The sequence below is a fragment of the Paroedura picta genome, chromosome 7 (genome assembly GCF_049243985.1).
Source record: "Paroedura picta isolate Pp20150507F chromosome 7, Ppicta_v3.0, whole genome shotgun sequence".
Lineage (NCBI taxonomy): Eukaryota > Metazoa > Chordata > Lepidosauria > Squamata > Gekkonidae > Paroedura > Paroedura picta.
Window position 1 is genome coordinate 22,806,335 of NC_135375.1, and position 26,803 is coordinate 22,833,137.

At 44.8% G+C, this 26,803-nt stretch overlaps 1 protein-coding gene across 3 annotated transcripts in view; it reads left to right on the forward strand.

The window, feature by feature from the left end:
• The window catches only part of GHR (growth hormone receptor), a 149,728-nt gene that overhangs the window by 67,182 nt on the left and 55,743 nt on the right, over positions 1–26,803 (forward strand). For all 3 annotated transcript variants that reach the window (XM_077347054.1, XM_077347053.1, XM_077347055.1), the window contains exon 2: positions 12,761–12,847. In XM_077347054.1, coding sequence (XP_077203169.1) covers positions 12,778–12,847 — 70 coding nt within the window. In that variant the 5' untranslated portion in view covers positions 12,761–12,777. The remainder of the gene's footprint in view (positions 1–12,760; positions 12,848–26,803) is intronic.

The following is a 26,803-nucleotide window of genomic DNA, read 5'->3' on the forward strand; positions in this document are numbered from 1 at the left end:
AGACGACTGAGAGGGGATCTGATAACCATCTTCAAGTATTTAAAAGGTCGCCATATAGAGGATGGAGCAGAGTTGCTCTCTCTTGCCCCGGAGGGATGGACCAGATCAAATGGGATGAAATTAATTCAAAAGAAATTCCATCTAAACATCCGGAAGACGTTTCTGTCAGTTAGAGCAGTTTCTCAGCGGAACAGGCTTCCTTGGGAGGTGGTGGGTTCTCCATCTTTGGAAATTTTAAACAGAGACTGGATAGCCATCTGACGGAGAGGCTGATTCTGTGAAGGCTCAAGGGGGTGGCTGATTACAGTGGATGAGCGATAGGGTTGTGAGTGTCCTGCATAGTGCAGGGGGTTGGACTAGATGACCCAGGAGGTCCCTTCCAACTCTATGATTCTATGACTGGCTCTTGTTCTGATTTATTTATTATTTATTTATTTGATTTGATGATTTACAGACCGGCCCTTTCTAGTCGCTGGCTTGGTGCAGTTAACATCGTATAAAAACCCATTCAACATAGTCGATTTAAAACTGATTAAATTTGTTAGGTTAAAAATGCTCCAGTAAATCCACGATAGAGGCTTAAACAGTTTATATTTCCAAAACATGCCACAAAAAGCCTGGCCTAGACCTAAAACCAAGAGATAGCTCTTTCTGCCTTCATAAGACTTAAACAAGTTATCTCCACTGCTGTTGCCATGTGAAATGTGGGTGAGTGGAAATTGCAGGTGTGTATTGGAGAGATCCTCCCTCATAACATCTGCACCAGTTTATAAACTCCTGTTTTTAATTGACTGATGTCTTCCCTTCTGTGGATACTTTTACTTATCCAGCACTGTTTTCTGTTTCAAAAAGAACTGGTAAAGAATAGCAGAATGTCGCTATTTGTGATCCAGGCATTTCGTGAACCGTTCTGTCCTTTTCCTGTTTCTTTGATGGCTGTTTGTTCCCTGACTGTACCAGGCTTGCGCTGATGTATCCATCCAGCTTTGAAATTGGGGCCAGGCCTTCCTTTCTAACTGCTGCAGGATAGCATGAACATTATTTATCTTTTCTGCTAGAGATAGGATATTCTAGTTATTCATTTTAGGATTTGTCAAACTGTGACCAATTGTTTTGTAATGTAAGGCTTCTTAAAAGTTTTAGCACTCGTTCTGAAGTCTTTACCAGGAGCTACTGACAATCAACTCACTGGTCCCAGGGCTATAATCAACATGATCTTTCTTTGTGCCTCCTTTTTCCTTCCTGCTAAGATCCAATCGACCTTTTAAGGCTTTTGTCCAGCCTTTTAGCATTGCTTAAAATCCACTTGTTTACTAGGCTTTCAGCAGTGCTTGAAAATAAGCCCTTGCTCCTGGAGAAGAAAGAGAGACAACAACTGGGTTATGAAGACAAATTGGTGTGAGAGTTACAAATCACGTCCAGGGAAGCAAAGCTGTCAGATATTTCAGCATCAATACCAGGCAGGCAGGGCTTGGCCAGCTCACGACATCTATGAATAGAATCTATAAATAGGGTGATAAAACAATATAACACACGAGCCTCCTCTAGAACTATGAGAGTTTAAGCAGCATAGTAGCCAAAGTATCAGATTAGGACTGGGGAGACAAGTGGTTAAAATTGCAGCAGACTATGAATCTCACTTGGCCTGCCTAACACCTCACAGAGCTGAAGTGCCTGGCTGTACACTTTGGGCAGAGACTTGGATGAGCTCTCGTGGTTATATCTCTACACTTCTGCCTTCGAGTTTATAAAATAAGTTACCTTCATGGACCTTTGCTACTAATAGGCCCAAGTTATATGGCTTAAAATATATAAGGTATAAAATATAAGGTAGTGTGTTGAAGACTTTATTAAAAAAAACAATTAAGAAGTAAGTTGAATGACGAAGTAAAATACGAAAACGAGGCTTTACACCTAGGAACTTGTTCTATTGTTTGAATAAAGTTTTTGCCATTGCTGGCTTGGAAATTTCTTTCTTGTCTACTCATCTTCGTTTCTGCTTCGAGTTTACAAGACAGCAAGATTCAGAGATTTGAAAGAGTTCCGTCAAAGACTTTCCACGTATGCTGATCAGTCTTTGTAGCAGAGCACTTTGGTTGGATATTGTGATGCGAGTCTTTTGTAATATTTATGTCTTCGTATTCTCCTTTCACTTTTGTTAATACACTATTTTGGATGTTTGTTTGTGAAACATTGATCAGTCTTTGTTCTTTTCCCCATTCCATCATACAGCCTAACGTGCTATTGCTATTCTGGTGTTGGGTAGTAATTCATTCCTGCATATCACATCATATGAAGCCCTATGAAGATAGGTTGAGGGACTTGGGAATGTTCAGCCTGGAGAAAAGGAGGTTAAGAGGGGACATGATAGCCCTCTTTAAGTATTTGAAAGGTTGTCACTTGGAGGAGGGCAGGATGCTGTTTCTGTTGGCTGCAGAGGAGAGGACACGCAGTAATGGGTTTAAACTTCAAGTACAACGATATAGGCTAGGTATCAGGAAAAAGTTTTTCACAGTCAGAGTAGTTCAGCAGTGGAATAGGCTGCCTAAGGAGGTGGTGAGCTCCCCCTCACTGGCAGTCTTCAAGCAAAGGTTGGATACACACTTTTCTTGGATGCTTTAGGATGCTTTGGGCTGATCCTACGTTGAGCAGGGGGTTGGACTAGATGGCCTGTATGGCCCCTTCCAACTCTATGATTCTATGATCATGCAATTCAGCTTGTGGCAACGTCATGATGTTTCTGGAGAGGGGAAAGAGAAGAGGGCAGAACAGTGAGGAGGAGACAGGAACTCCCCCAATAGCAGGAGGTCGCCTGCTAGCCCTGTTTTGAACAGCTTCGGCCCACCCAGTCTGGTCCCGTCCCCCTGCCTGCCTGCGTGCCTGCTTAGCATTCATGGTGGCCATGGGCCAGCCACACACTCTCAGCCTAATTTAGGCTGATCCTGCATTGAGCAGGGGATTGGACTAGATGGCCTGTATGGCCCCTTCCAACTCTGTGGTTCTACCTCGTAAGATTGTTGTGAGGATAAAATGGAGAACATTGTAAGCTGCTTTGGGTCCCTGTTGAGGAGAAAAGTGGGGTATGAATGAAGAAAACAGGGAAAGAAGTCCTGTTCACCTGTTACTGACCCACCTAATCCACTGACAGCCCTCCTGTGAGGACCATCTAATGAAGGTCTGGTTCGCTTTAAAAAGGTAAAGGTATCCCCTGTGCAAGCACCAAGGCATGTCTGACTCTTGAGGTGACGTTCTCCAGCATTTTCATGGCAGACTCAATACAGGGTGGTTTGCCAGTGCCTTCCCCAGTCATTACCGTTTACCCCCCAGCAAGCTGGGTACTCATTTTACAGACCTCGGAAGGATGGAAGGCTGAGTCAACCTTGAGCCGGCTGCTGGGATTGAACTCCTAGCCTCATGGGCAGAGCTTTCAGACTGCATGTATGCCACTTACCACTCTGCGCCACAAGAGGCTCTATTTCAGTTTCTTTATATTGTGCTTAGTTCTTTTTAAAGTGTGACTTGAATTCACTCTGTGGTCACTTTCTTTATCTTCTCTCTGTGTAGGCAATGTTGTGTTTTCTGACTTGTGGCACATTTCCATTCTGGATTGTATTGTAACTTGTGCAGATCTCTTGTAATTTTTGAACAGCTCACTTGGCAATTGGGGAACTTGAAAAATAAATGCACTGGCTGTATGCTTTGGGCAGAGACTTTTCTGTGGTCTCTGGGCAAGGGGATCCTAGGTACAAGACCTTTTAAAAATAAAGTCAAGAATTCTACAGTGGCTTGTTATCTGCAAGCTAGACTTAATTATCTTCTTCACCTGGTTTTCACTGTGCCTGGCTACGGTCCATCCCAGGCATGTTGCCAGTAAGCAGATCCAGCTGTTGTGACCTAGCCAGTACTTGGAGACACCTCAAGTGCTATAAACCCTTCCCCTGTCTGTCCCAAGAAAGGCTGCAGCCTCTTGGTTCCATTACTCACGTCCCTGTGTAATGCCTTAAACTGGAGATGTCAGCCTGCAGGTGGGGCCTGGGGAATCTCCCAGTATTACAGCTCATCTCCAGATTATAGAGGTCAGTCCCCCACAAAGAAAATGGATACTTTGGAGGGTAGACTCCATGGCACTGTAACCCACACAGACTCCACTCCCAAATCTGCAGGAGTTTCCCCACCTGGAGTTGGCAACCCCATGCCCCTCCATCTCCTGCCAGTGACCAGGGGAGATCTGGCAGGCTGACATTTAACATGTTTGCAAAATTTAAAGGGAACCTTTTCCCAAATAGCCCGTACTGAAAACCAGGAATCAGCATGAAGATTTGGGGAAACAAACAAACAAACAAAAAAAAAGCAGTGAGGCTTATTTACTCATAATACTTTTAAAATTACTCCTAGTAATGAGTCTAAGGGCAGAACTATGATTGCTGAGGGCAAATATGTATTCTTAACGACAAACTTGAGTCCAGCGGCAGCTTTGAAACCAACAAACTATTATTCAAGGTGTAAGCTTTCATGTGGACAAACTTTATTGGTCTTAAAGGTGCTGCTGGACTCAAACTTGGCTCTACTGCTTCAGATCAACATGGCTGCTCACCTGAATCTATGTAGTTGTCCTGCACAGTGCAGGGGGTTGGACTAGATGACCCATGAGGTCCCTTCCAACTCTATTATTCTATGATTCTATGATTCAAGGCAACAGAGATCAGTTCCCCTGGAGATAATGGCTGTCTCGAAGGGTGTAATCCATGTCATTATTCCTTGTTGTGGCGTCTCCCTTTGCCAAATCTTGTCCTCTCCAGGCTCACCCCCAAACCTCCAAGGATTTCCTAGCATGGAATCGGCAGCACTAGCCCAGCTGTTTTCCCTTTTTTTTTTTTTTTATATAAATTTTTTTTAATATAAATTTTATATAATTTATATAATGTGTAATTTGTGGGACCAAATTGGACCAAAAGGGGCGCCTTTAAGACCAACGAAGATTTATTCACGGTGCGCGATCTCATGTGCATGCACACTTCCTCAGACAGTTTGCAGGATGCAATTGGGAGTGGCAAAGGTCAAAAAAAGTCAAGCAGCTCTTCTTTCCTATGTCAGTCTTCCACTCTCCGCTGCAACCCTTCCCGTCCCCTCAGATATCTGAGGAAAGAAGGATGCAAATTCATGCAACGTGTAATTGGGCCCCCAAAACAGTTTGCTCCTGGGTACGACACCTGTCAGTAAAAGAGACAAGGCAGCAAGGGCTGTGGACTTTTCTGCCCGTCGGGATCATGACATTAGGTGAGCTAAGGATCTGGCTGGCCGTCTTTCAGTCTGCTAAAAAAAGAGGGGGCAGCCTATTTATAATCCAGGAAGGTCGGTGCCGCCGTTCTGAGTGACACTATCAGCAAGAGACATCTCGCAGATTATCATTTAGGGTCTAAAAATAACCATGTGATAGGCTTGCTAATGCACTGATCTTTGCCATTTTGGCAACCCTGAATGCACTCCCTTCAGGCATTGGCCTGCAGAAATTCGGGTCGCAGTGGTGGCGCTGGAGTGGAGATGCCTTTAAGCATGTTTATGTTTCCGCAGGAGATGAGATTAGCAGAACCCATCAAATAATTCACCAGCTGTTAGGAGTGGTTTCGATGCTGCATCATTTTGAGGGATTTTGTCAACAATGTTGGGATTCCCATCACCACCTCCTGGGCTTGAGCCCAAGCAGAATTGATGCAGCACAGCATTGCCATCCTTACTGTGTGGCCCTAAAGAACCGCTTGTATAGCTTGGACAGAGAGCCAGCCTGGTTCATGATGAATGCGACCTCAAGATGGAGTATAGTATAGATAAATCATCAAACAATAAATAAAAGCTGTTCGTCATGGTCATACTGGTTGCCCCAAGGAATATTTTGCACTATCACACCTTATTTTGCTGTGTTTCAGCTAGCTGGTGTGTATTCCATCCCTGTCTATACCGGTTAGGTGGTTTTTCATTTATTTAACGTGGTATATTTGCTGGCATTTCAGAAGTATTAGACCAGGGATTCCACATCAGGGTTCCAGGGAAGCCTTTGGTTATGCAAGAGCTCCCCAGGGTTTATGCAGCCTTTCCTAGAAGTTTGGATGGCCGCTGACATCACTAGACGTCCCTGGAGCTCACTTCCCCTGTTGTTCTACAGGCCCAGTCTCTTTCTTCACAATGGAAATGGTAAATGATCAATTGATTTGTTGGCTGACTCTCTCATCTTCCCTGAGGGGGCAGGTCAGCACTTCCAGGGTTCCTTAAAGCCTGAAAAATGCTGTGTTAGGCAAATACATAGAGCAGGGGTAGTCAAACTGCGGCCCTCCAGATGTCCATGGACTACAATTCCCAGGAGCCCCCTGCCAGCATTCGCTGGCAGGGAGCTCCTGGGAATTGTAGTCCATGGACATCTGGAGGGCCGCAGTTTGAATAACCCAGACATAGAGCCTGGTCCAACTTTTTTTGTTGCATTGCTTTGCACCTATCCTCCTGGTCCAATAACCAGGCCTGCAAACTGGAGAGCATCCAAATGATCTCCGTAATCCAAGATTGCTTGAAGTTGTCCAGCCACCACCTGTTGATGCACCAGTAAGCAGCTGCATTAGTCTCTCGGTAATTATCAGCATCCTTCAAAGGAGCTTGAGTAGAACCTGATGGATGAGGCTCGTGGTCCATCTGGTCCAGTTTATTGTTTCACACAGTGGCCAACCAGTTGCCCTGGAAGGACAAGCAAATGGGATATACATCAACATCCATATGATGTAATACAGCCCTAATCAGTTTACTCCTTGGTTCCACTTTTGTAACAAATCGAGATTACCCACAGATGTGCATATATAAAAGCTATGTGAGAATGACTTCCTTTCATGAAATTCTACCCAAATGATTTGTTTTTAATTGTTTGAACAGTGGATATTTTGTTTTTGGCATGCCAATATTTTATAGTTGTTTAAAGGTGGCTTGTGCTTCTTGAGAACTAGTGGGGTACAATATATAGCCAATTGTTCTTGGACTCAATTGAGCTGTATGCAGTGCCATGATCAGACTCTCACTCAGCTTAATCCCCATGGAGTCTCTCCTGAACCTTCTGGTAACAGTCCTTGGTAAATTGTTGTCCTGTTCTCATCTCTTGTTTGGCCCTGAGAACAGCCTGGATAGCCCAGCTTCGCCTAAGCTGGTCTGAGCAGCGTTGGTCATGGTCAGAATGCCACTTCCCATGTGGAACCTGGGAATGCCCTGGAATTATAGCTCATCCCCAGACTAAAGAGATCAGTTCCCCTGGAGAAAATGGCTGCTTTGGAGGGAGGACTCTTCAGAGGATCTCCATGGGGAAATAAAACTGTGGAATAAAACTGTACATACCCTGATGAAACTCATTTTGAGAACCTGATATATGTAGATTGAAGGACACATCATGTGTTTTCTATAAGGTGTATGGCCTTAACCTCTTAGCTTTTTACGATAGTGCAGGACAAGCTAGTAACTGAAGACAGGAAAAAATATAGAAATTTTTCTAGTGGGGAAAAGTTTAGACATTAATTCCTGGTGTGAGCTTTGTGGCGTGAACAAGCATGTCCCCATTTTCTAACTGTCGAGCTTAGACCTGGAGAAATATGTTCTTTAATTGGAATCATAATATGTGGAAAGGAGCAGTTTTGAAACATTTTATGATATGGAGGTAAAGGAACAGACCTTTTCAACATTCGGCTTTTGGTACCTCCGGTTTAAAGGCAGTGTTAAACAACTGACTTTCTCTGAGCATAAAAGAGAAAAATGTTCACATCTTTTGAGACTCTGGTTATCAGTATGATAAATACAGCCCTGCAAAATCCTAACTTTCATCCACAGTTACAGAATATACTTCTAATCTTGAGGCTTAAAGTGTTCGGTATCTTTGGCTGCAGTACGGCTCTCTCTGAGCTGATGGGGCTTGTTCTACTGAACAGCATCGCGATTTCAGCCTTTGGTACGACTTTAAAAGATTTACATCATCTTTCCATTGCATAACTTACTAACGCTGACCCTGATTCTAGCTGTGTATTATTTGCCACTCAGCACTCCTATTCCCACACAGCATTTAACAGACCAGTGTTATTTTTTTCATGGCTGCAACATGTTTTCTGAAAATGCACATACGTTTCCAAATCGTACAATTGTGCCCAACAGCTGAAATCCGTTCAGACCAACCTCAGATAACGCCTCCTTCAGGTCATCGGCTGAACAGGCCGGGCTGTGCCTTGTTGCCTGGGTATCTCTCGTTTTAGAGACTGTGCATTATGTGACGGTGATCATTATCCGAGAGAACGGCCAAGAGTTATGCTATGTTGTGTGAGGTCCCGGTGGCTCGGGTTTTGAACGCCGTGCTGCATATCTGGTCTAAGTACAGCAGCATTTGGGATAATCAGGAGAATGCTTTCAGAGATGGCACCATGCCCTTTGCCATCGGTTAGACAAGTTGGCCTCAGCTGTCAGCTGCGAGAAAGGAATGGCTGGAGGGCCCAGAGTCCTTTTCCAACAGTGGTGGTTTGCGGAGGGATTTAATTTGTTCCAGCTGGCCAGCGACTCCGTCTCTCTCTGCCACTGGGTGATGGAAGGGAAGCCTTCAAAGCCAGCCCTGTTGTTCGGAAGTCTGTGTGCATTTCATTATGGAAGTATAGAATTCAAAGGCCCCTCCCTGCACTCTCACTCTCTCTTTGCTGTTTCAAGTCTTGCCATGAGGGAGTTTGAGAGGAATGCATAAATATCTTTGCAAGGGTGGCAAATAAGGCTTTCCCCTGGCAGAACTGTACAAATGGAATAGTAGTTAACCCTCTATGCAGTCTTTTCTTTACGGAAGCTCCAGTTAGGAATGTACAGATATATCTTTTTCTGGATCTGGGTTTGTTTTTTCATGTTGACCTCGTAACCTTTTTATATTATAGGGACCACCTCTGTGGCTGTCCGACGCCATTTTAAGCTGTTTCTCCTTTAGCTGCAATCGAAGGCCAACTAACATCAACAGTGGCATAAAGTTAACAGGTTAAAAAGGGGACAGGGGGAAGAAATTGGAAAAAAGGGTAGAAAAATATAGACTTGCAGGCTTGATTAGCATAAGAGAGGAGCAAATTCCAAACAGGAGGGTTTTTGAATGAAAATAAAATGGAATTCCCAAATGCAATTGCCGTCCTAGTTATGGAGGCCCGTAAAAATTCACAGATGTGTTAGGAATACATTTTCTGGTTTGGTTCCCTGTAGCAAGCTGGAAGCCAGTTGTTCATCTGGCAGTTCAAGTAGCTCATGGACAGCCTGAGCCTGTTGGCCAGCATGCTTTCTGTGCACAGAGACCATCATACACAGTGCACATGAATTCCCCCATCCAAGCCCCACCATCTTGCCACACTCCATCATTGAGGAGGGGCCACAGTTCACTGGTAGAAGACTTGCTTTGCATGCAGAAAGCCCCAGGTTCAACCCCTGACATATTTACCCAAAAAGATCAGGCAGTGGGTAACGTGAAAGACTCCTGACTGTGGCCACCAAAGGTAGTTGCTGGGCAAGGTAGACAATACTGAGCTCAGTGGACTGATGGTCTGATTCAATAGACGTTTTCTTTGCATGAAGCTTCATGCACAATACTTGATAGGCCAAGGTCTCACTCTGCATAAGGCAGCTTAATACATTCACATTTGAACCAACAAAGAATAAACAACAGTCAGTCATCTAGAAATAAGCACTGGGCAATTTTTAATTTTTTTTGGGGGGGGGGCAGGTTTAAGGGTTCATGGGGCCTGTAGCACCAGGGGCAGTTTAAGGATTCGCGGGACCCTAGCAGAGTACAATTGTGGTGGGAGCAGCCAGACTGGGGGTGGAGGGGGCCCCCCACAGCGGAAAGGGGTGTCTCTCCGAGTGTCCTTAAATAGGGAAAAGGGGAGAGGCTACAGCCCTGATCCATGGGGGAAAGGCACTGCACGGGGCCCTTAGAAGTGCGAGGCCCATAGCATGTGCTACATGGATATACCGGCCCTGATTTGGTAGTTTGTCTGTATTGGTCTAATAAACATCAATAGCTGCTGATCTGGCAGCACTTCATGCACGCACATTTTTTAGGGTTGCCAACTCCTGCTTGGGAAAGAACTGGAGATTTTGGGGTGGAGCCTAGGAAGAATGGAATAGGGGGGTGAGGGGGAGCTCAGCAGAGATGTGAGGCCAAGAGCCCACCCTCCAAAATGGCTACTTCCTCCAGGGGAACCAATCTCTGTCACCTGGGGATTAGTGGTAGTTCCAGCTCCCCACCTGTGAGTTGACAATCCTAACATTTTACACACGGTATTGTCGTTATCTGCTGCTGCCGTTGTGTATCATCTAACTGCCCGACCCAGCGATCCATGGCCCTGCCTGAGATTCCGTTTCACTGCAGTTTCAGCGCAGTCAAAAAAAAGAGAAGGGATTGAAATTTCATTGTACAGCCTCAACGCTGATCCAGCTCAGTGGCCCAATTGGATGCTGAACATCAAAGGCGGGACAAGCTGCTCAAACCTTGCCTTGAAATAATTGCGGTTGGCAGAAAAAATATATATGTTCTCCCATCAAACATGTTTACTGCAAAGATCTTCGCATCACATACAACGCATGCCCTTACGTAGCGTCACTCATCTACTCCAAGCCCGCCTGAGAGCTAGCAGTTGGCTAGAGCGGCCACAGGGCTGCTCTTCTTGTTCTCTGCCAACTGTCCAATCTTGGTCTTGCAGCTGCTTATTAAAGATTTAACCGAATGGCCCTATGAATGCCATAAACATTCCAGAACACTTGAGCAGCTGAACAAATGGCTGGGAGAGGGACAGGGGGTCTTATTTTGATATAGTGACCTCACGCCACTTTCAGTCATTTGCTTTGAAGATTTAAAAATCTACAAGACGTAGAAGAGTTGGGTTTTTATACCTTCTTTTCTCTTCCCGAAGGAGTCTCAAAAAGGCTGACAATCACCTTCTCTTTGTCTCCCCGCAACAGACTATAGTTCAGGTGGGTGGGGCTGAAAGAGCTCCGACAGAACTGCTCTGTGAGAAGAGGTCTAACAGGACCGTGACTAGCCCAACATCACCCAGCTGGGGAATCAAACACGGTTCTCAGGATTGTAAACCATCACTGATAACCTCTTGCCTTGAAAACTCCAGGGGGAAAACCCTCCCAAACATGCATACGGGTACTTTGTGTTCTGTTACCATGGTTCCATCTATTCATTCAAAGGTTGGATACACACTTTTCTTGGATGCTTTAGGATGCTTAGGGCTGATCCTGCGTTGAGCAGGGGGTTGGACTAGATGGCCTGTATGGCCCCTTCCAACTCTATGATTCTATGATTCATTCACCAACGGGGATATTTGTCAATTTATTTTTACGAATGGGGTTTTCTGTAGGTTTCCCTTTGGCTATCTTCACTGTGGTATCCACTGTAACATTGGGAGTGGGGGTGAGATTATGCTTCACTCTTCAGACTAGTCAAGCTCCCTTAAAAGTTTGTGGGATTGTTTTCTTAGGTGGGAGTGTACAAGAGGCTTGCAATACACAAGGGGTAGTTCCAGTTCCACAGTGTGGCTGAACAAACTCATATTTTGGACACAGAATTTCCGTTTGTCCCAAGCTCCTCATACTGAGTCAGAGCACTGGTCTGTCTATAGGGTTGCCAGCTCTGGATTGGGAAATAACTGGAGACTTTGGGGGTGGAGCTGGGAGTGGGCGGGATTTGGGGTGGGGAGGGACCTTAGAGGAGTACAATGCTATGGAGTCCACCCTACAAAGCAGCCCTTTTGTCCAGGGGAACTGAGTTCTGTCCTCACATGTTGAGAGGACTTGAAATCAGGCCTCCCCATCCCTCTTAACTACTGTACCACATGACCGGTCAGTGAATTAAAGCAGGGGTAGTCAACCTGTGGTCCTCCAGATGTCCATGGACTACAATTCCCATGAGCCCCTGCCAGCAAATGCTGGCAGGGGCTCATGGGAATTGTAGTCCATGGACATCTGGAGGACCACAGGTTGACTACCCCTGAATTAAAGGATAAACCTGAGGGGGGGGGTCCACAGGGAGGTGTTTTTTCTTTCCACCGAGGAACCCCAGAGCTGCAATTTCTGTTTATTCTTTCATTTTACAGAGAAATGACTGAGTTAAGAAAACAGGCTGATGGCAATCCTGTCAGATTTAGACTCTTATAATCTGTTGACATCAAAGAGATGGATTTAAGCACTGAAATAAATGGGATTTTACAAGTTCTCAGTTTTGGTTAAATAGATGAATTCTGGGCCTCGGAGGTAGGGAGGAGACGGTGAACATATCTACACTGGGTAGCTGGATCAATTGTCATTTCCTTTCCTCAAGGAACCCTGGGAAACCTTGCCTGAAGGGACATCTCATCCTCCCCACCCTCCCCAAACAACCCCTTAAGGCAGTGCTAGCAACTTTGGCTGGGGATCATGGGGCCTTCATGGACAAAAGGCATGTTGGATCGTGAACTGGGAGAGGCTGTGGAAAATTTGGCAGGATTCTACCTCATATATGCCCTGAAAAATCCTCAGACTCCAGACCTAGGATTTCCTGCCTCTTACACTGTTAATATATTGTAGACATTTACAAGGCAATAACGTTTATTATAATCTGCTTCCTTCATAAATCTTGGCCAAACTCCATCCAGAAATCCAATAAATTAGCAGACAGGTGAATCAACATTTGCATGTTTAAAAGACTTTACCCTAAAGAGCCTAATGCAGTTGTCTCTTTTTACAGTTGTGGAATCCAGAAAGATGGATCTTTGGCCGTTGCTGTTTACTTTGGCACTGGTGTCTGCAAACAAATCTCTTTCCACAAGTGTGGGTGAGTATTATGAGGAAATGCCTTTCAGACATTGACACTAAGCCCTGTTTGATGTACTTAGCACGAGAGATTTACACTGTAATCCTATGCACAGTTACTCCAGTCCAAGCTCATTGAAATCAAAGGGCTTAAAATGGAGTAACTCTGCATAGGGTTGCTGTGTGTACACCATGACTGTTTATGGTGGCTAATGCCGGGCTAGATAAACGTAGTTTCTTGCAGGCTTGGTTCAGCAATTTATCATTAAATCAGACTCTAAAGATCACCTGTCCCTAAATAACTCATTGAGATCATCATCAAGGGATCATTTTGCATTTCCTTGCTATAGGCCAGGGGGAAGTCAACCTGTGGTCCTCCAGATGTTCATGAACTACAAATCCCAGTGGCTCATGGGAATTGTAGTTCATGAACATCTGGAGGACCACAGGTTGACTACCCTTGCTATAGGCAATGTAGACATCTGTTGCAAAGAGCAGGGCCTTTTTAGTAGTAGCTCCACAATGGCGATCCAACTCCCTTCAAGACCGTTTATGCACTGGGAACTTCACTGCCCCAGCTCCCATGCAGAAGCAGAAATCAGGGGTGGATGAGGTGCACCGGGCCAAATGCTCCCCTATGTGGGTTCAGGAAGAGGTGGGGCAACCTGCCCCAACTAAAACTCCAGACTACAGTCCGGCATGAAACCTCCAGTGCATAAACGGTCCAAGTGATGCAGTTGACTGTCTCCTTGTATTTTGCTCTGCTTTGACTTCCTTACAAGAGTGCTACTTTGGGAACCATCCACCTGATGAGGTCCCCTCCTTTGTTATGCTTCCCCCATTCCCCACTGCTTTTCCGCCATCTTTTCCCAAAGCTGGTTTGGAAAATATCACTGTCAAAGTACCCTGTGCACTAGAAAGTGTACAGTGTTGCCATGTGAAGAAACTAGACATCAGGGACAAATCCTTGCTCAGCCTTTTCACTATTTGTTTTCTGTATCTAGGAATGTGTTTCTGCAGAGGTTTGATAATGCAGAAGTATTTGCAGGATTTCCTCCACAAACTGATAAATACCTATCAGATATTTCTGCTCTCATATACTGCACTGGCTAATTCGCCTGCAAATAGATTTCTTGTTAGGCAGAAAGTTTTTCATTTCGTTTATTGTTGTTTAGAGCTGTTTTTATTTTATTTGTGATTCAGTCTTTTGTTTATTTTACTCTGCTAATTAAGCCACTCTGTTCTGGTCGTAAGACATTGTTTGATTCTGCTTGTCTCAAGCCTGCTAGCAGTACTAAAAACAAAAAGGAACAGGTCTTCCAATAGCACAATATTTGACTATAGATAACTTTGCTGCTAGTATTTCAAACACATTGCAACACAGAATGTGAAGACGTTTAAGACGCTAGATGCCAATAAGAGGAGCATAAGAAACAATACGCCTAATTCAGGCCTTAACAAAATGCTGCACACGTTCAGGTAAACTCGGATCTGTTTAAAAATGAAAAGGAGATTTTTTGTGTGGGAGGGGGAATATAGATGTGTGAAAATAACTTCTCTTCAAGGGCTCCCCAACAGAACCGTTTTATTCCATTGAGTCCCAGGTATATGTGTATTTAATTTCAAAACTTTTGGTGGGAGGGAAAAGTATTGGTGGGAAGACATGCATCTAAAAGTGGTGAGCGGATAAAGGGTTAAATGCTCTTCCAGAGAGGCTTATGATCATTTCCAAAGGGCAGCTCACTGTTGTGTTATGGAATATGCTCAGTTTCCTTCTGTGTTGCTGCCTCTCAAACACTCTCAGATTTAAGAGGCTTTATTCAGCCCTGTAGGAGAAGGCAATTTCTCCCTTATGGCTCTTTATAAACTCTCCCCAGCTGCGGTTGAGTGGATTGAAAATTTAGATATTAGTATTTAGGCGGATTGGCCCTAATGGTTGCATCTGTCTACCTGCTGTAATTGGCTACATATGTTATTATATATGCTTACTGTGTGCAACTCTGCCATACAGTAGCTAAATAAATGAATAACTCTCGAAGAGTTTTGCCTGTTACCTGACTTTGCATCCACTATCTGTCATCCTCATGGGATTCGTGTCACTCTCCGAACACTGTAAAACACCAGCAGACTGCCTCATAAACTCCTCTGGCAAGAACAACCAAATGAATGGAAGATCCAATGACTGGCACCCAAGAAAACATGGTTTAAACAGATAGAGGAAGACCTTAGAACCGGTCATTGACTATCCATTTGGCCAAAACTACCACCACCAATCGCCAAGAGCGGAAACATCCTATAAACAAGGCAAAATAATCCAGCAGCACCTACCGCAGTGTATTGGCTGAGAGGAGAACCTGCTCCACCAATCGCCAGCTAAAGGATAAAAAGGAGAAGGAGAAGGAGAAGGAAAGAAGGAGAAGGAGAAGGAGAAGGAGAAGGAGAAGGAGAAGGAGAAGGAGAAGGAGAAGAAACACTGTAAAACATGGCCACAGAGAAACCTGTTAAGATTCCTGACATGCTACACTTTTTTTTCCTTAAAAAGGACACATCTTCTGGGTTGACCTCCCAGTTGGCAACTGCAAGGTTCATGACGCTTTCCCAGCATGCATTGGGTCCAGCTCCAACTGAGAGACCTCCACTCTCTGCCTGCTTGTGGACTGTATGATATCACATCTACCTCCCCTACTGAGGCACTCCCCCCCCCAAAAAAAATCTCCCATAATTTCCCAAGGCAGAGTTGGCAGCCCTATTAGTCGCCCCTTCCATCATGCCTGGATCCAGCATCCCAGCAAACATATGTATTTAATTGCAGTTGTTGTTTATATTGGGTTTTTACTCTTCTGAGTCACTTTAGAAGCTGCGTTTGGCGGATGTGCAGGATAAAGAATGTAATAAATCAGGTGCAAGACCCAATTCAGTCAGTTTTTTAAACTGCGTACTCAGATGTTGCAAGAAGACCTGCCTTGTTCTAGAAAAGCAGCAGCGGCTTCCCTATGCACCAAAGAACCACTAATGTGATTATCTGACTTGCCCACCACTCTTTTTGCAACATTTTACATAATGTGAACCGTCTGACTGGACACATTCGCTTGTGAGATGCAAAATGTCATTGACTGTGCCATGGCACTATCTAGCACCAAGGCGAAAAGTTTTCTTCTGTGATTCATACACACGTTGTATTGGTACTATACAGACATTGCATGTCCCAAGGTTCCCCAGCTTGGTTTCACAGCAGCTGTGAGCAACTTTCCTGGCACCTGCCACATGTTTTCAGACAGTGGACATGGCCAGGTGTTTGTTTTTTTTTCATCCAGTAGGATTTCTGATTGGCCACTGGAGTTCTGATTGACTATGCAAAACCTAAGAAGTTGCTACAGCACCAATACCGTCATAGCACCAGGACTAAAAATCAGCTGAGTGTAGGCAAGAAAGTATTTTTAAACAATATGCTCATTTTAAAGGGGCATCCAGTTATCCAGAACTTCTGCCTGAAACGTAAAGGTAAAGGTATCCCCTGTGCAAGCACCAAGTCATGTCTCACCCTTGGGATGACGCCCTCCAGCGTTTTCATGGCAGACTCAATACGGGGTGGTTTGCCAGTGCCTTCCCCAGTCATTACCACTTTACCCCCCAGCAAGCTGGGTACTCATTTTACCGACCTCGGAAGGATGGAAGGCTGAGTCAACCTTGAGCCGGCTGCTGGGATTGAACTCCCAACCTTATAGACATTGCTTCAGACAGCATTTCTGCTGCTTACCACTCTGCGCCACAAGAGGCCTGAAACGTAGAAGAGTTATTATTAGAGCTACGCATGGCCTCACTTCCAGAGACTTCGTGGTTGATTCCACTTCTTTTGTTAGCCTTTTTGTGGCCATCCCCATCACCTTACAATTAACTAGCAAGGTTAACACCCCCCCAAGCTAGTGGGTCAGTTGGTACACTCAGTGTAATTAATGAAAGGCACTCCTAACAACATCCCTGACTGGCTTTTCTAAGACCAACATCAGATGGTCTTAGACTTACTCCCAGGCATCTCACCAAGTCAGGGAAATGGGTTGTCATGCCATCAGTTTGCACTGGGGGCAGCCCCATACAATCAGCCTTCCCTGCCAACATCTTTTCTCTCTACACTGAATTCAGGTTGGATATAAATTGCTTTGTCTGATAACACATTCTGTTATGTGAAGAAGATGGAAAAGATAAGAAAATCCATAAGGACTGCCTGCTGTGGTGCTCTTATGGATTTCCCTACCCCTGAAAGCAAATATGGGGAACTTTTGTTCCAACAAGCTCTGATATGTGTGTGTGTGTGTGTTCATGCATGTGTGCGCACTTCAGAAGCTTAGATATCAAGGAAAATCTTCCCTAAATAAACAGCCTAACAGCACCAGTAACCTCTGTATGCAAAATTCCCCAATCATAGTATCCTACTGGTGGTTACATGAAGCACAAAGAAACGTCATTTTAATTCTGCTGAAATAATATAGTTGATGTGTAGAATAAACTAGTACGTGTCAAGCAAAGGGCAGTGGAACAGGAGCTGAGGAATGTGCCCTGGCTCATGGAACAACACATCATGAGTAAATTTAGCCATTTTTAAAACTTAATTTCTCCCCTGTGGAAAAAGGCTGGACACATCCTGTTTTGTTTTGATTCTGGAATAAACTTTGATCCACTTTCGACCTCTGTTGTACGGTTTATGATAGTATTAACTCAGAAGCCTACAAGGAAGAAAAAGTGGACGGAGTCTATGATCAAGGAAAACAAAGCAGTGTTTGGACGATGTATCTTTACAAACATTGATTTGGGTGCTGTAAATCTTCGCCGTGAAAAGCAGCTGCTTTCTTATGCTGCAGGTTTGAATCTGTTGAAGTGTTGATCTTCTATGATTCACAAGTTTACTAAGACATGGTACTGTTGATTTTTTAATTAATTGATTGATTGATTAATTGAGTTGTATACCACCCTGCCTTGCAGGCCCATTTCATGATGGCTGCCCCAAATTTATTCTGTATTTACATATAGGGAGCCAAGGTGGAAACCAACATGATTTTAAAGTTTATTGTATTTTATGAATTGACTAGTAAATAAGCCTGCTGCAGGCAAAATGCAGCGCGCGCTAGGCAAAATGCAGCGGGCAAAATGCAGCGGGGCTGGGTGGGAGCGGCTTCTGCTGGCCCCGGGCGCTCCTTCGCTAGTGCGAAGGAGCGCCCGGGGCCGGCAGAAGCCGGGAGAACAGCGGGGCTGGGCGGGCTCCTGATTGGCCCTCTCCGAGTTTTTATCCCGGACGGGTCCCGCCCTAACTCCTCCCACAGAGGCCTTACTCTTTTATTTATTCCGCGGCGCGCTGTGCCGCGGGGCGGGATTTAAAGATGAGACCCACCCTGAGCCTCTAAGGAAGGCTGGGATAGAAAAACAAATATTTATTTATTTATTTATTTATTTATTTATTTATTTATTTATTTATTTATTTATTTATTTATTTATTTATTTATTTATTTATTTATTTATTTAGCGCCTCAGCATTACATCCATATTAGGGCTAAATTTTCAAATGCAACTGATGCCTTGCCGGTTTCACAAGCGTTTCACTCCAACATTTTCCTGGAAATCATCATGGAGTGTAAAAAGCCTTCTTGTAAAAGCTGCCAGCACTCACCACGGAGGTCAACGTTATTTGCCTGTCAAACAATCAGACCTCCACAATCAGACCTCAGTGGCTAAATTTCAAAGGGCCCTCCTCGGTCACGCCCAGCTGCGCATCTTAGGAACTTAGGATGCAGGGAATACTAGGCCTCCCTGCTTGATCTTGACGCGATCTGTGTTGCTATGGGACCGCAAAGCAGACATAGGGCTTCAGTTTGTGCTGGATGTCGCAGCATGAGGTTCCTCCATCTCAAACTCCTCTGCTTTCCCCCTGCCTGCACGATACTGCCCCTCTCCTGAGCTGGCTACATTGGCCTCGTCAGGTGCATGGGTGTCAGCCCTTGCTTCTTCCCCCAGGCTGAGTGGATTTTGGGCTCCAGCCTGACCAGGTGCGGCAGCCACAGCTCCTTCTGTAAGTAGATCCCTACCCATTTTCTCTTTCTCTGTGGTTTCTCAGGATTTCGGGACAGGTGAGTTTGGCTTCCCAGTGGCTCAGGTGAGCCCAGTTATGGGCTTAGGTCTACAGTTGGGCCAGACGGCCATAGACACGCAGCACACAAAGAGGAGGCATAAACCTCCCCCACTCAGCCCTGTTTCCCAACTTGAATTGGATCCGCAGAGCAAGAGTCCAATACGACCTTGAAGACTAACAAAAATTGTGGCAGAGTTTCATGAGCTACTGCCCACTTCTTCCGATAGCGACAGCCCAGCTTAACTGGAGAGGCCAGGGGTTCAGTGTTGGAGCTCTTACCTTAATACAAATTTTATCATTGAATCAATTCAAAAGAAAGTGAGTTTTTAAGTGAGTTGAGAACTCCAGTTGATCACTACGATCACTGTGACATTTTCTGCTGCTGCTGCTATATATATAATTCATCACATATCCAATTCTTGATGGGGGCCTTTTATAGAATCTTTCTGCTAAGTGTGCCGATGCCATTTTCCTCTGGTGTCATAATTTAAAAGAAGGTTAGGGATTCCGCCCTCCCTGCCCCTGTTCTTTTTTATTTCTCAAATGAACTTCTGCTAACAATTTGTCTTTCCAAATTGCCTGGTACTCGATGAAAATACCTGGCATAATGAGGTTAAAAGGCAGCTGAAGCCCCTTTTGGTGAGCCTCGATTCTGCAAAGATGGGAGCCATTATATGCAAATGCATCCTGCAGCTGTGTTGATCACGTGCCAGGCACTTCATAACACAGGAACCAACTACTTTGCCACCCATGGCAACCCATAAACCACTGTGCAATTTCATAATAGGAAGTTAAGAAGGTACGCTACAGCTGTTAGTGGCGCTGACTCCCAGGAAGCATTAGAATGCTCTTGCAATTTTGAAAATTGGATTGTGACTCTGTGACATGAAGTAGCATTCGGCTTGTGTGGACCCGGCTTGCCCCTTTGTTCATTTATTACATTTTTAGTCCTCTCTCTATGTTTTGAAAGCGGTTTGCTCAATCTCGCCGGAAACAAGAGGCTGACACCATGAAAGCACTACATTAATTTTAAGAATGAGCTTTAACAGAAAGGAATGTGCCACAGCAGGTAGGGTAGCCAGCTCGGGGTTGGGGAATTCCTGGGCATTTGGGGGAGGGGGTGGAGCCTGGGGATGGCAGAGTTTTGGGGAAAGAGTCCACCCTCCAAAACTGCCATTTTTGCAAAGGACACCTACCTCCGCCATGTGAAGATCAGTTATAATTTGTGGGAGATCACCAAGCCCAGCATGCCTGGAGGTTCTACTAGATCAGTGGTCCCCAACCCGCGGGAAATACCTAGAAATTTAGGGGGTGGAGCCTGGGGAGTGTGGAGTTTGGGGAGGGGGAGGACTTTCATGGGGTTTAATGTCATAGAGTCCAGATCTCTGTGGCTCAGAGAACAGTCGTGATAGTGGGCGATCTCCAGCTACTGTCTGGAGGTTGGTAGCTGTATCTGGGGGAGGCTTTGGGAGAACCCACTTCTGAAGTTCTCCAGGACAAGACTGTTTCCAGCAGAGGTGGACAAATGACAGCATGGGAGCCGCCTCTAGCTTTGTGGTGTTCTGCTTTCTTTAGCCATTGTCATAGCCACACACCTGAATCACAGAGGTAAACATTTAGTTTGAAGTGGGCTGGCAAGGTACAATTTATGAGACTGGTTGAGTGTCAAATCTCTATCAAGGAAACTGTGGTCTAGGCATTCCTTTTATCTCTTCGCTTGCAAGGAGACGCGCTGTTCTGTCGCTGTTCTTTTAGGAAGGTGGGGCTTAGGTCATTAAGTTAAATCGTGATTCCAGTTGGCATTTGGGAAACGGAAATTGTCTGGGTTAGTTCTCGTCGCTCCAGTTTGTCCATTAATCCAAGCGAAAAGCCCAGCAGCGTTAAAGGTACAAACAGTAGCCGGGTAACGTACCAGCAGACCTGTTAAAGAACCTATGCGTTTCTACACAAGGTTGTAAACGACAGCCTTTGCTTTTGTCAAAGGCACTAGGAGTTCAGCTTCTAATTGCCTGGCAATCAAGGAGCTCTCTGCACATGAAAAAGAGCAAAATGTTCCCTTGTGCTGTAAGCTGAGCTCTGACTCCCTAACAACTGGGACTGAGTTAAAGACACACACACCCCTATGCCAAAATTTCCAGGCAAACTGGTGTGTGGGTATGTGTGTGGTACTTACCCAAATTTGAGTGGATGCTTTTTTTCTCTATGCAAGCAGTTAAAGGAGGAGAGAGCCTCACTGCATATCTTATTTGCTTTAGTGGTTGCACAGTGAACACTTTGTAAGAAAACATGACATTAGACCAGTTTGCAATATACATACAGAGGAGTGTGTGCCCAGTGACCTGCAAATTATCCTGTATCTGCCTTTATGGCTTTATCAAGAAAGAATTGAAAGGAGAAGACACTTGTTGCCTGGAAAAGGGGGGGGAATTGGCTCAGCTAGTTTGTGGTTCTCATATGGCAGCTTAATTCTGTTATCTTTAAGGAAAACGCCCAACTTTTATTCAGTTGAGAAATCCCTGAAACATTCTTCAGGCTTCGAGAAACCCCCAAAGTGGCTCAACCATGCAGAACGTGGTTGGGAAGTATAGCTGTGAACATGCTCACCAGGGGCTCCTCCCCTTCCAGTATGAGAGCCAGTTTGGTGTAGTGGTTAGGAGTGCGGACTTCTAATCTGGCATGCTGGGTTCGATTCTGCTCTCCCCCACATGCAGCCAGCTGGGTGACCTTGGGCTCGCCACAGCACTGATAAAACTGTTCTGACCAAGCAGTGATATCAGGGCTCTCTCAGCCTCACCCACCCCACAGGGTGTCTGTTGTGGGGAGAGGAATGGGAAGGCGACTGTAAGCCGCTTTGAGCCTCCTTCGGGTAGGGAAAAGCAGCATATAAGAACCAACTCTTCTTCTTCTTCTTCTTCTTCCCACCCACTCCAGGCCCATCATTGGCCATTTGGGGAGCGGGGGGCAGGTCGGCATAACCATCTGTGGTCATATCACCTAATAAATGTTTAAAGAATTTCAAATATATATTTAAAAATTAATTAACTTCCACCCATTCGGAAAACCCTTCCAGGGCTGTCAAGAAACTCCAGGGTTTCATGAAAAAAACCTGGTCTAGCCTAATAGCGTTGGAATGGTGGGAATACTGATGAAGAAGAATAACATGAGAAAGAATGCTATACGGGTCCTCCGTCTAGATCAGTGGTTCTCAACCTGGGGGTCGGGTCCCCTTTGGGGGTTGAATAACCCTTTCACAGGGATTGCAGCAGAGGGGCACCATCCACACAACAGCCTTGCGGGGTAGATCGAGATAGAGCATTTGTCTGTCAGGAGCAGTGGAAAAGAGCGAGATCGGCATGGTGGGATAAGGGGCAGAACTGAACTGAGAAACCCTGGGGAAAAACCAATTTATTTACAATCATGAACAATGGATCTTCATGCCATGGGTCAGTTTCGGTTTAATTTCTGTGAAAGAACATTGGCATAATTTTATGGTTGGGGGTCACCCCAACATCAGGAACTGTATTAAAGGGTCGTGGCATTAGGAAGGTTGAGAACCACTTTTCTAGATTTTATTTTACCCCTATTACATTTTTGTATATATGTAATTTTTTTATTTATTCAAAGAAGAAGAAAAAGAAGAAATTACATGATACAGAATACAAAAACACACTGCAAGTTTAATTTACAGAGCTATGTGGCATGTCTCAATATATCTTATATATTTTTCCAGAATGCCTATTGTTTTTCCCCCTGAGTTCAGATTTCTACCCCTATTACATTGTAACCTTGAATAGCGCTCCAACATGGTACAAGCCGTTGTGTAATCTAGTTCTATTTCTCGGGGTGGCCCAAGGTAATTGGAAGATTCCACTATTGTTAAAAAAAAACTTTTAAATATCCCTTTAGCATTTATCTTTGAAAGTGCCATTGAGATCTTTTTTTAAAAAAACAGTTACATTCTTTTAGAAATCAAGAAGTGTATGATCCTTTATCTTGACTGAGAAAATATTATTCTACATTTTGGATCAGAGATACAAGGACAAGAATGGGTAGAAAGCCAATATTGTCAGTAAAATCAGAGCTCACGTCACATTAAGTTGTCCTTCAAGTACTTTTCCTGGAAAATCGAGACAGTTAGAGGGAGGGAACTAGGGACAGGATACCTAGGAAGGCAATATGCTCCTGTTTCAGTTTATACATTCTTAGCCTTTACACAGAGTCTACACAGCTAGCAGAATGAGATCTTAGAATGGGGACAATAAAATCAGCGTCCATTAGCACCTTTTAAGACCAACAAAGATTTATTCAGGGTGTGAGCTTTCGAGTGCAAGCACTCTTTGTTGTTAGAATGGGGAGTATCTGTTGAGAATGCAGGTAGGGGAGTCACACCTTCCTGAGAGTAGGCCCCACTGACCAACATGGTACTTACTTCTGGGTAGACCTGCTTAGGATTGCTCCCTTACAGTGCAATTCTACATAGACTGTTGACTTAAAGGATGTAATTCTGCTTAGGATGGTGCTATTACTGAATTGACCTAGAAGAGATGGTTCTTATATGCCTCTTTTTTCCATCTGAAGGAGGCTCAAGTCGGCTTACAATCCCCTTTCTTTTCCTCTCCCCACAACAGACACCCTGTGGGGTGGGTGAGGCTGAGAGAGCCCTGATATTCCTGCTCACTCAGGACAGCTTTATCAGTGCTGTCGCTAGCCCAAGATCACCCAGCTGGCTGCATGTAGGGGAGGAGTGGGGAATCAAACCTGGCTCGCCAAATTAGAAGCCCCCACTCCTAATCACTACACCAAGCTGGCTATTGCTTGTACCTTGTATCCTTTCCCTTGAGAACCTTCTGCATTATTCTTGCATTATTCTTCCCTATACCTGGTCTTAGGAACACCAAGTGTTTGTAGCACATGTGTTTAGCAGAACTCCCAGCAATTAGATGGACTGAGATACACAGTAAAAACCTTATAAACAGCAAGGCCCATCTACTGTGAGCAGCATTACTGAAGAAAAAGTGGTGTCTGCAGCTGGCAACTGAGCAAAATCTGGCCTTGTGAGTTGCCAACAAAGTAGTAAAAGAAGATGCCTTCTGGCCTTCAGGTAGGGGTTGTCACATCAGGCCCTGGTCCTGTTTTACAAAATAGTCCTTTGGCTATGCCATTTGCTGTCCAAGAGGATAAGGTAAGCATGACTCAGTTATCAAAGTACCTCCAGCTTGGTGTAGTGATTAGGAATGCGGACTTCTAATCTGGCATGCTGGGTTCGATTCCGCGCTCCCCCACATGCAGCCAGCTGGATGATCTTGGGCTCAGCACGGCCCTGATAATGCTGTTCTGACGGAGCAGTGATATCAGGGCTCTCTCAGCCTCACCTACCCCACAGGGTATCTGTTGTGGGGAGAGGAAAGGGAAGGCAACTGTAAGCCGCTTTGAGACTCCTTCAGGTAGAGAACAGTGGCATAGAAGAACTAACTCTTCTTCTTCAGGAATAGCAGGGCTCTCTCAGCCTCACCTCCCTCATAGTGTGTCTGTTGTGGGGAGAGGAAAGGGAAGGTGACTGTAAGCTGCTTTGAAACTCCTTTGGGTAGAGAAAAGCGGCATATAAGAACCAACTCTTCTTCTCCTTCAATATTGTTTCCTTTGTAGAATAAGGGTTCCCAGCTGGCAGCTGATGGGAAATTGTAGGGGAGGGCAGGGATTTACCCTTTCAGCATCAAGCCAACATCATGATGTCATTTCTGGTGAGACCCAGTAATGACATCATTGCACTGGAGTGATGCACTAGCTTTCTCCCAAAACTCTGTGATTTAACCATAGAGTTTGAGGTGCTAGAGCATCACCTGGATGTAATGACATTACTTCTGCATTTCACTGGATGTGATGTTTTGATGTTGGTGCAGCACAGTTGCCTCTCTTTAAATGCAAAGAATTGGTATACCTGTGCTGAGTAGTCGATCTTATTCTGGTGCAGGCAGGTAATGAAACACACAAGAGAGATGTGAGTTTGTACACACCACTGACCCCTTCTTCGGCATAATAATACATCCACTGTGTTGGATCTAGCCAGCTTTCTCACTCAGTCTGAACTAATTCCTACCTTTCTCTTGCGGCTTTGGTATTTGCAGGTCCCCTAATGCCCAACGTAGCTGTCTTTAAAGGTCAGGGAATGCTCCTCTCTTTTTCAGCAACAGAACAGTTGGCTTAACACAGCGCATTGTGTTTTAAACACATCCTGATGACTCTGATAACATATAACCCCCCCCCCCCCCCGCAATGTAAGCCCTCTTCACCCTGAAACCCATTATGGCTTTGTCGGAACTCAGTTTTCAGGGCAATCAGATCCTCATTAACAGGATGGTTACAAAGTTACAATTTTTCATTCAACATAGAAATTCACGAATAATAAATACAATTGATCACCAACGCTAAAAGTTGCCCTTTTCCTTCTTCATAATCCTTCCTTCCAGCTCTTCCACCAAGCTTGCGGGTGAGGCCAGCGGAATCTATGATAACATCTGATCAGGGCCTCCCTCGCCTCTCCTCCCCCCCCCTTATGGGGCTAGCGGTTTAATGTTGACTTATTTTATACTCATTTGATTGTGTTTCAAATTTTACAGGACTTCTACTACGATTGGCTTTTCTATCGATTCTCATTGATGCTATCGATTCTCATTGATGCCATGGCTCCCAAGGCCGTGGGAATGGCACAGAAGTTGCAAAGTTTAGAAATAAATAAATAAAAATAGAATCATAGAACAATAGAGTTGGAAGGGACCTCCTGGGTCATCTAGTCCAACTCCCTGCACTATGCAGGACACTCACATCCCTATCGCTCCTCCACTGTTACCTGCCACCCCTTTGCCTTCACAGAATCAGCCTCTGATGGCTATCCAGCCTCTGTTTAAAAATTTCCAAAGATGTTGTCCCAACAAAATCAGAGTCCAGTGGCACCTTTAAGACCAACAAAGGTTTATTCAAAGCGTGAGCTTTTGAGTGCAAGCACTCTTACTCAGACTAAGAACTACCATCATGACAGTGGGAATATAAAGCAAAAGTTAATCCTGTTAATTCAGTTGTCCCAAGTTCTGAATGTTTCAGTGCTAGCACAAGACCAACTCCAATATTTCTACTTACTTACTTACTTATCGTAGGATGTGTGTAGTGTAGGGTTGTGCGCAGCGGTGTCTGAATCAGCCGTTGCAGCCAGTGCCGGGCTGTGGAGGGGGCGGGGAGGTGCAGGCACCGGTGCGTAACTCTGCACACACACGTGTGCACAGAGTTACGTGCCAGCGTCTCCCCTGCATCATGGCCCTGGCTGCGTCAGCCTGCAACGGCTGATTCGGAAGCCAGTGAATTAATGAGGATATAATCAGGAATATTTTAAGCTGATCTTTTACCCTTTCCTCACAAGAAGGAATCCCTACATTGGCATTCTCAAAGAACTGAACAAACCAAATTTGGAGTAGAACCAAATTTCATTTCCCCCTTAATCCGTGGCTTCCAATTCTTTCTTTACAGCGGTGTTTCTCCCCCCTCTGGAACTTAACTTGCCGTTTTTCAGTGAGGAATTCCCAAATTCAAATTTCATTTTCTGCCACTGCCATTTTTATGTTGTCGGTGTCACATGTTCAGCCCGCCTACCACCCTCCCATTTCCTCCTCAGATTGTCCCCTGAGCGATCTGATTTTTTAAATAAATTTTATTTTAGCTTTTAAAAAAAAGTGCAATGATTACACTTGCAGCAGAATTATAATGGGGGGACAAACCAGGCAGCGAGGTTTCGTGTAGCCTTCTCCATGCAGTTACCCATCCGTGAAGTTCCTTTCTTTTTTCTTTTCTTTCTTTTGATGGGTAGATTTT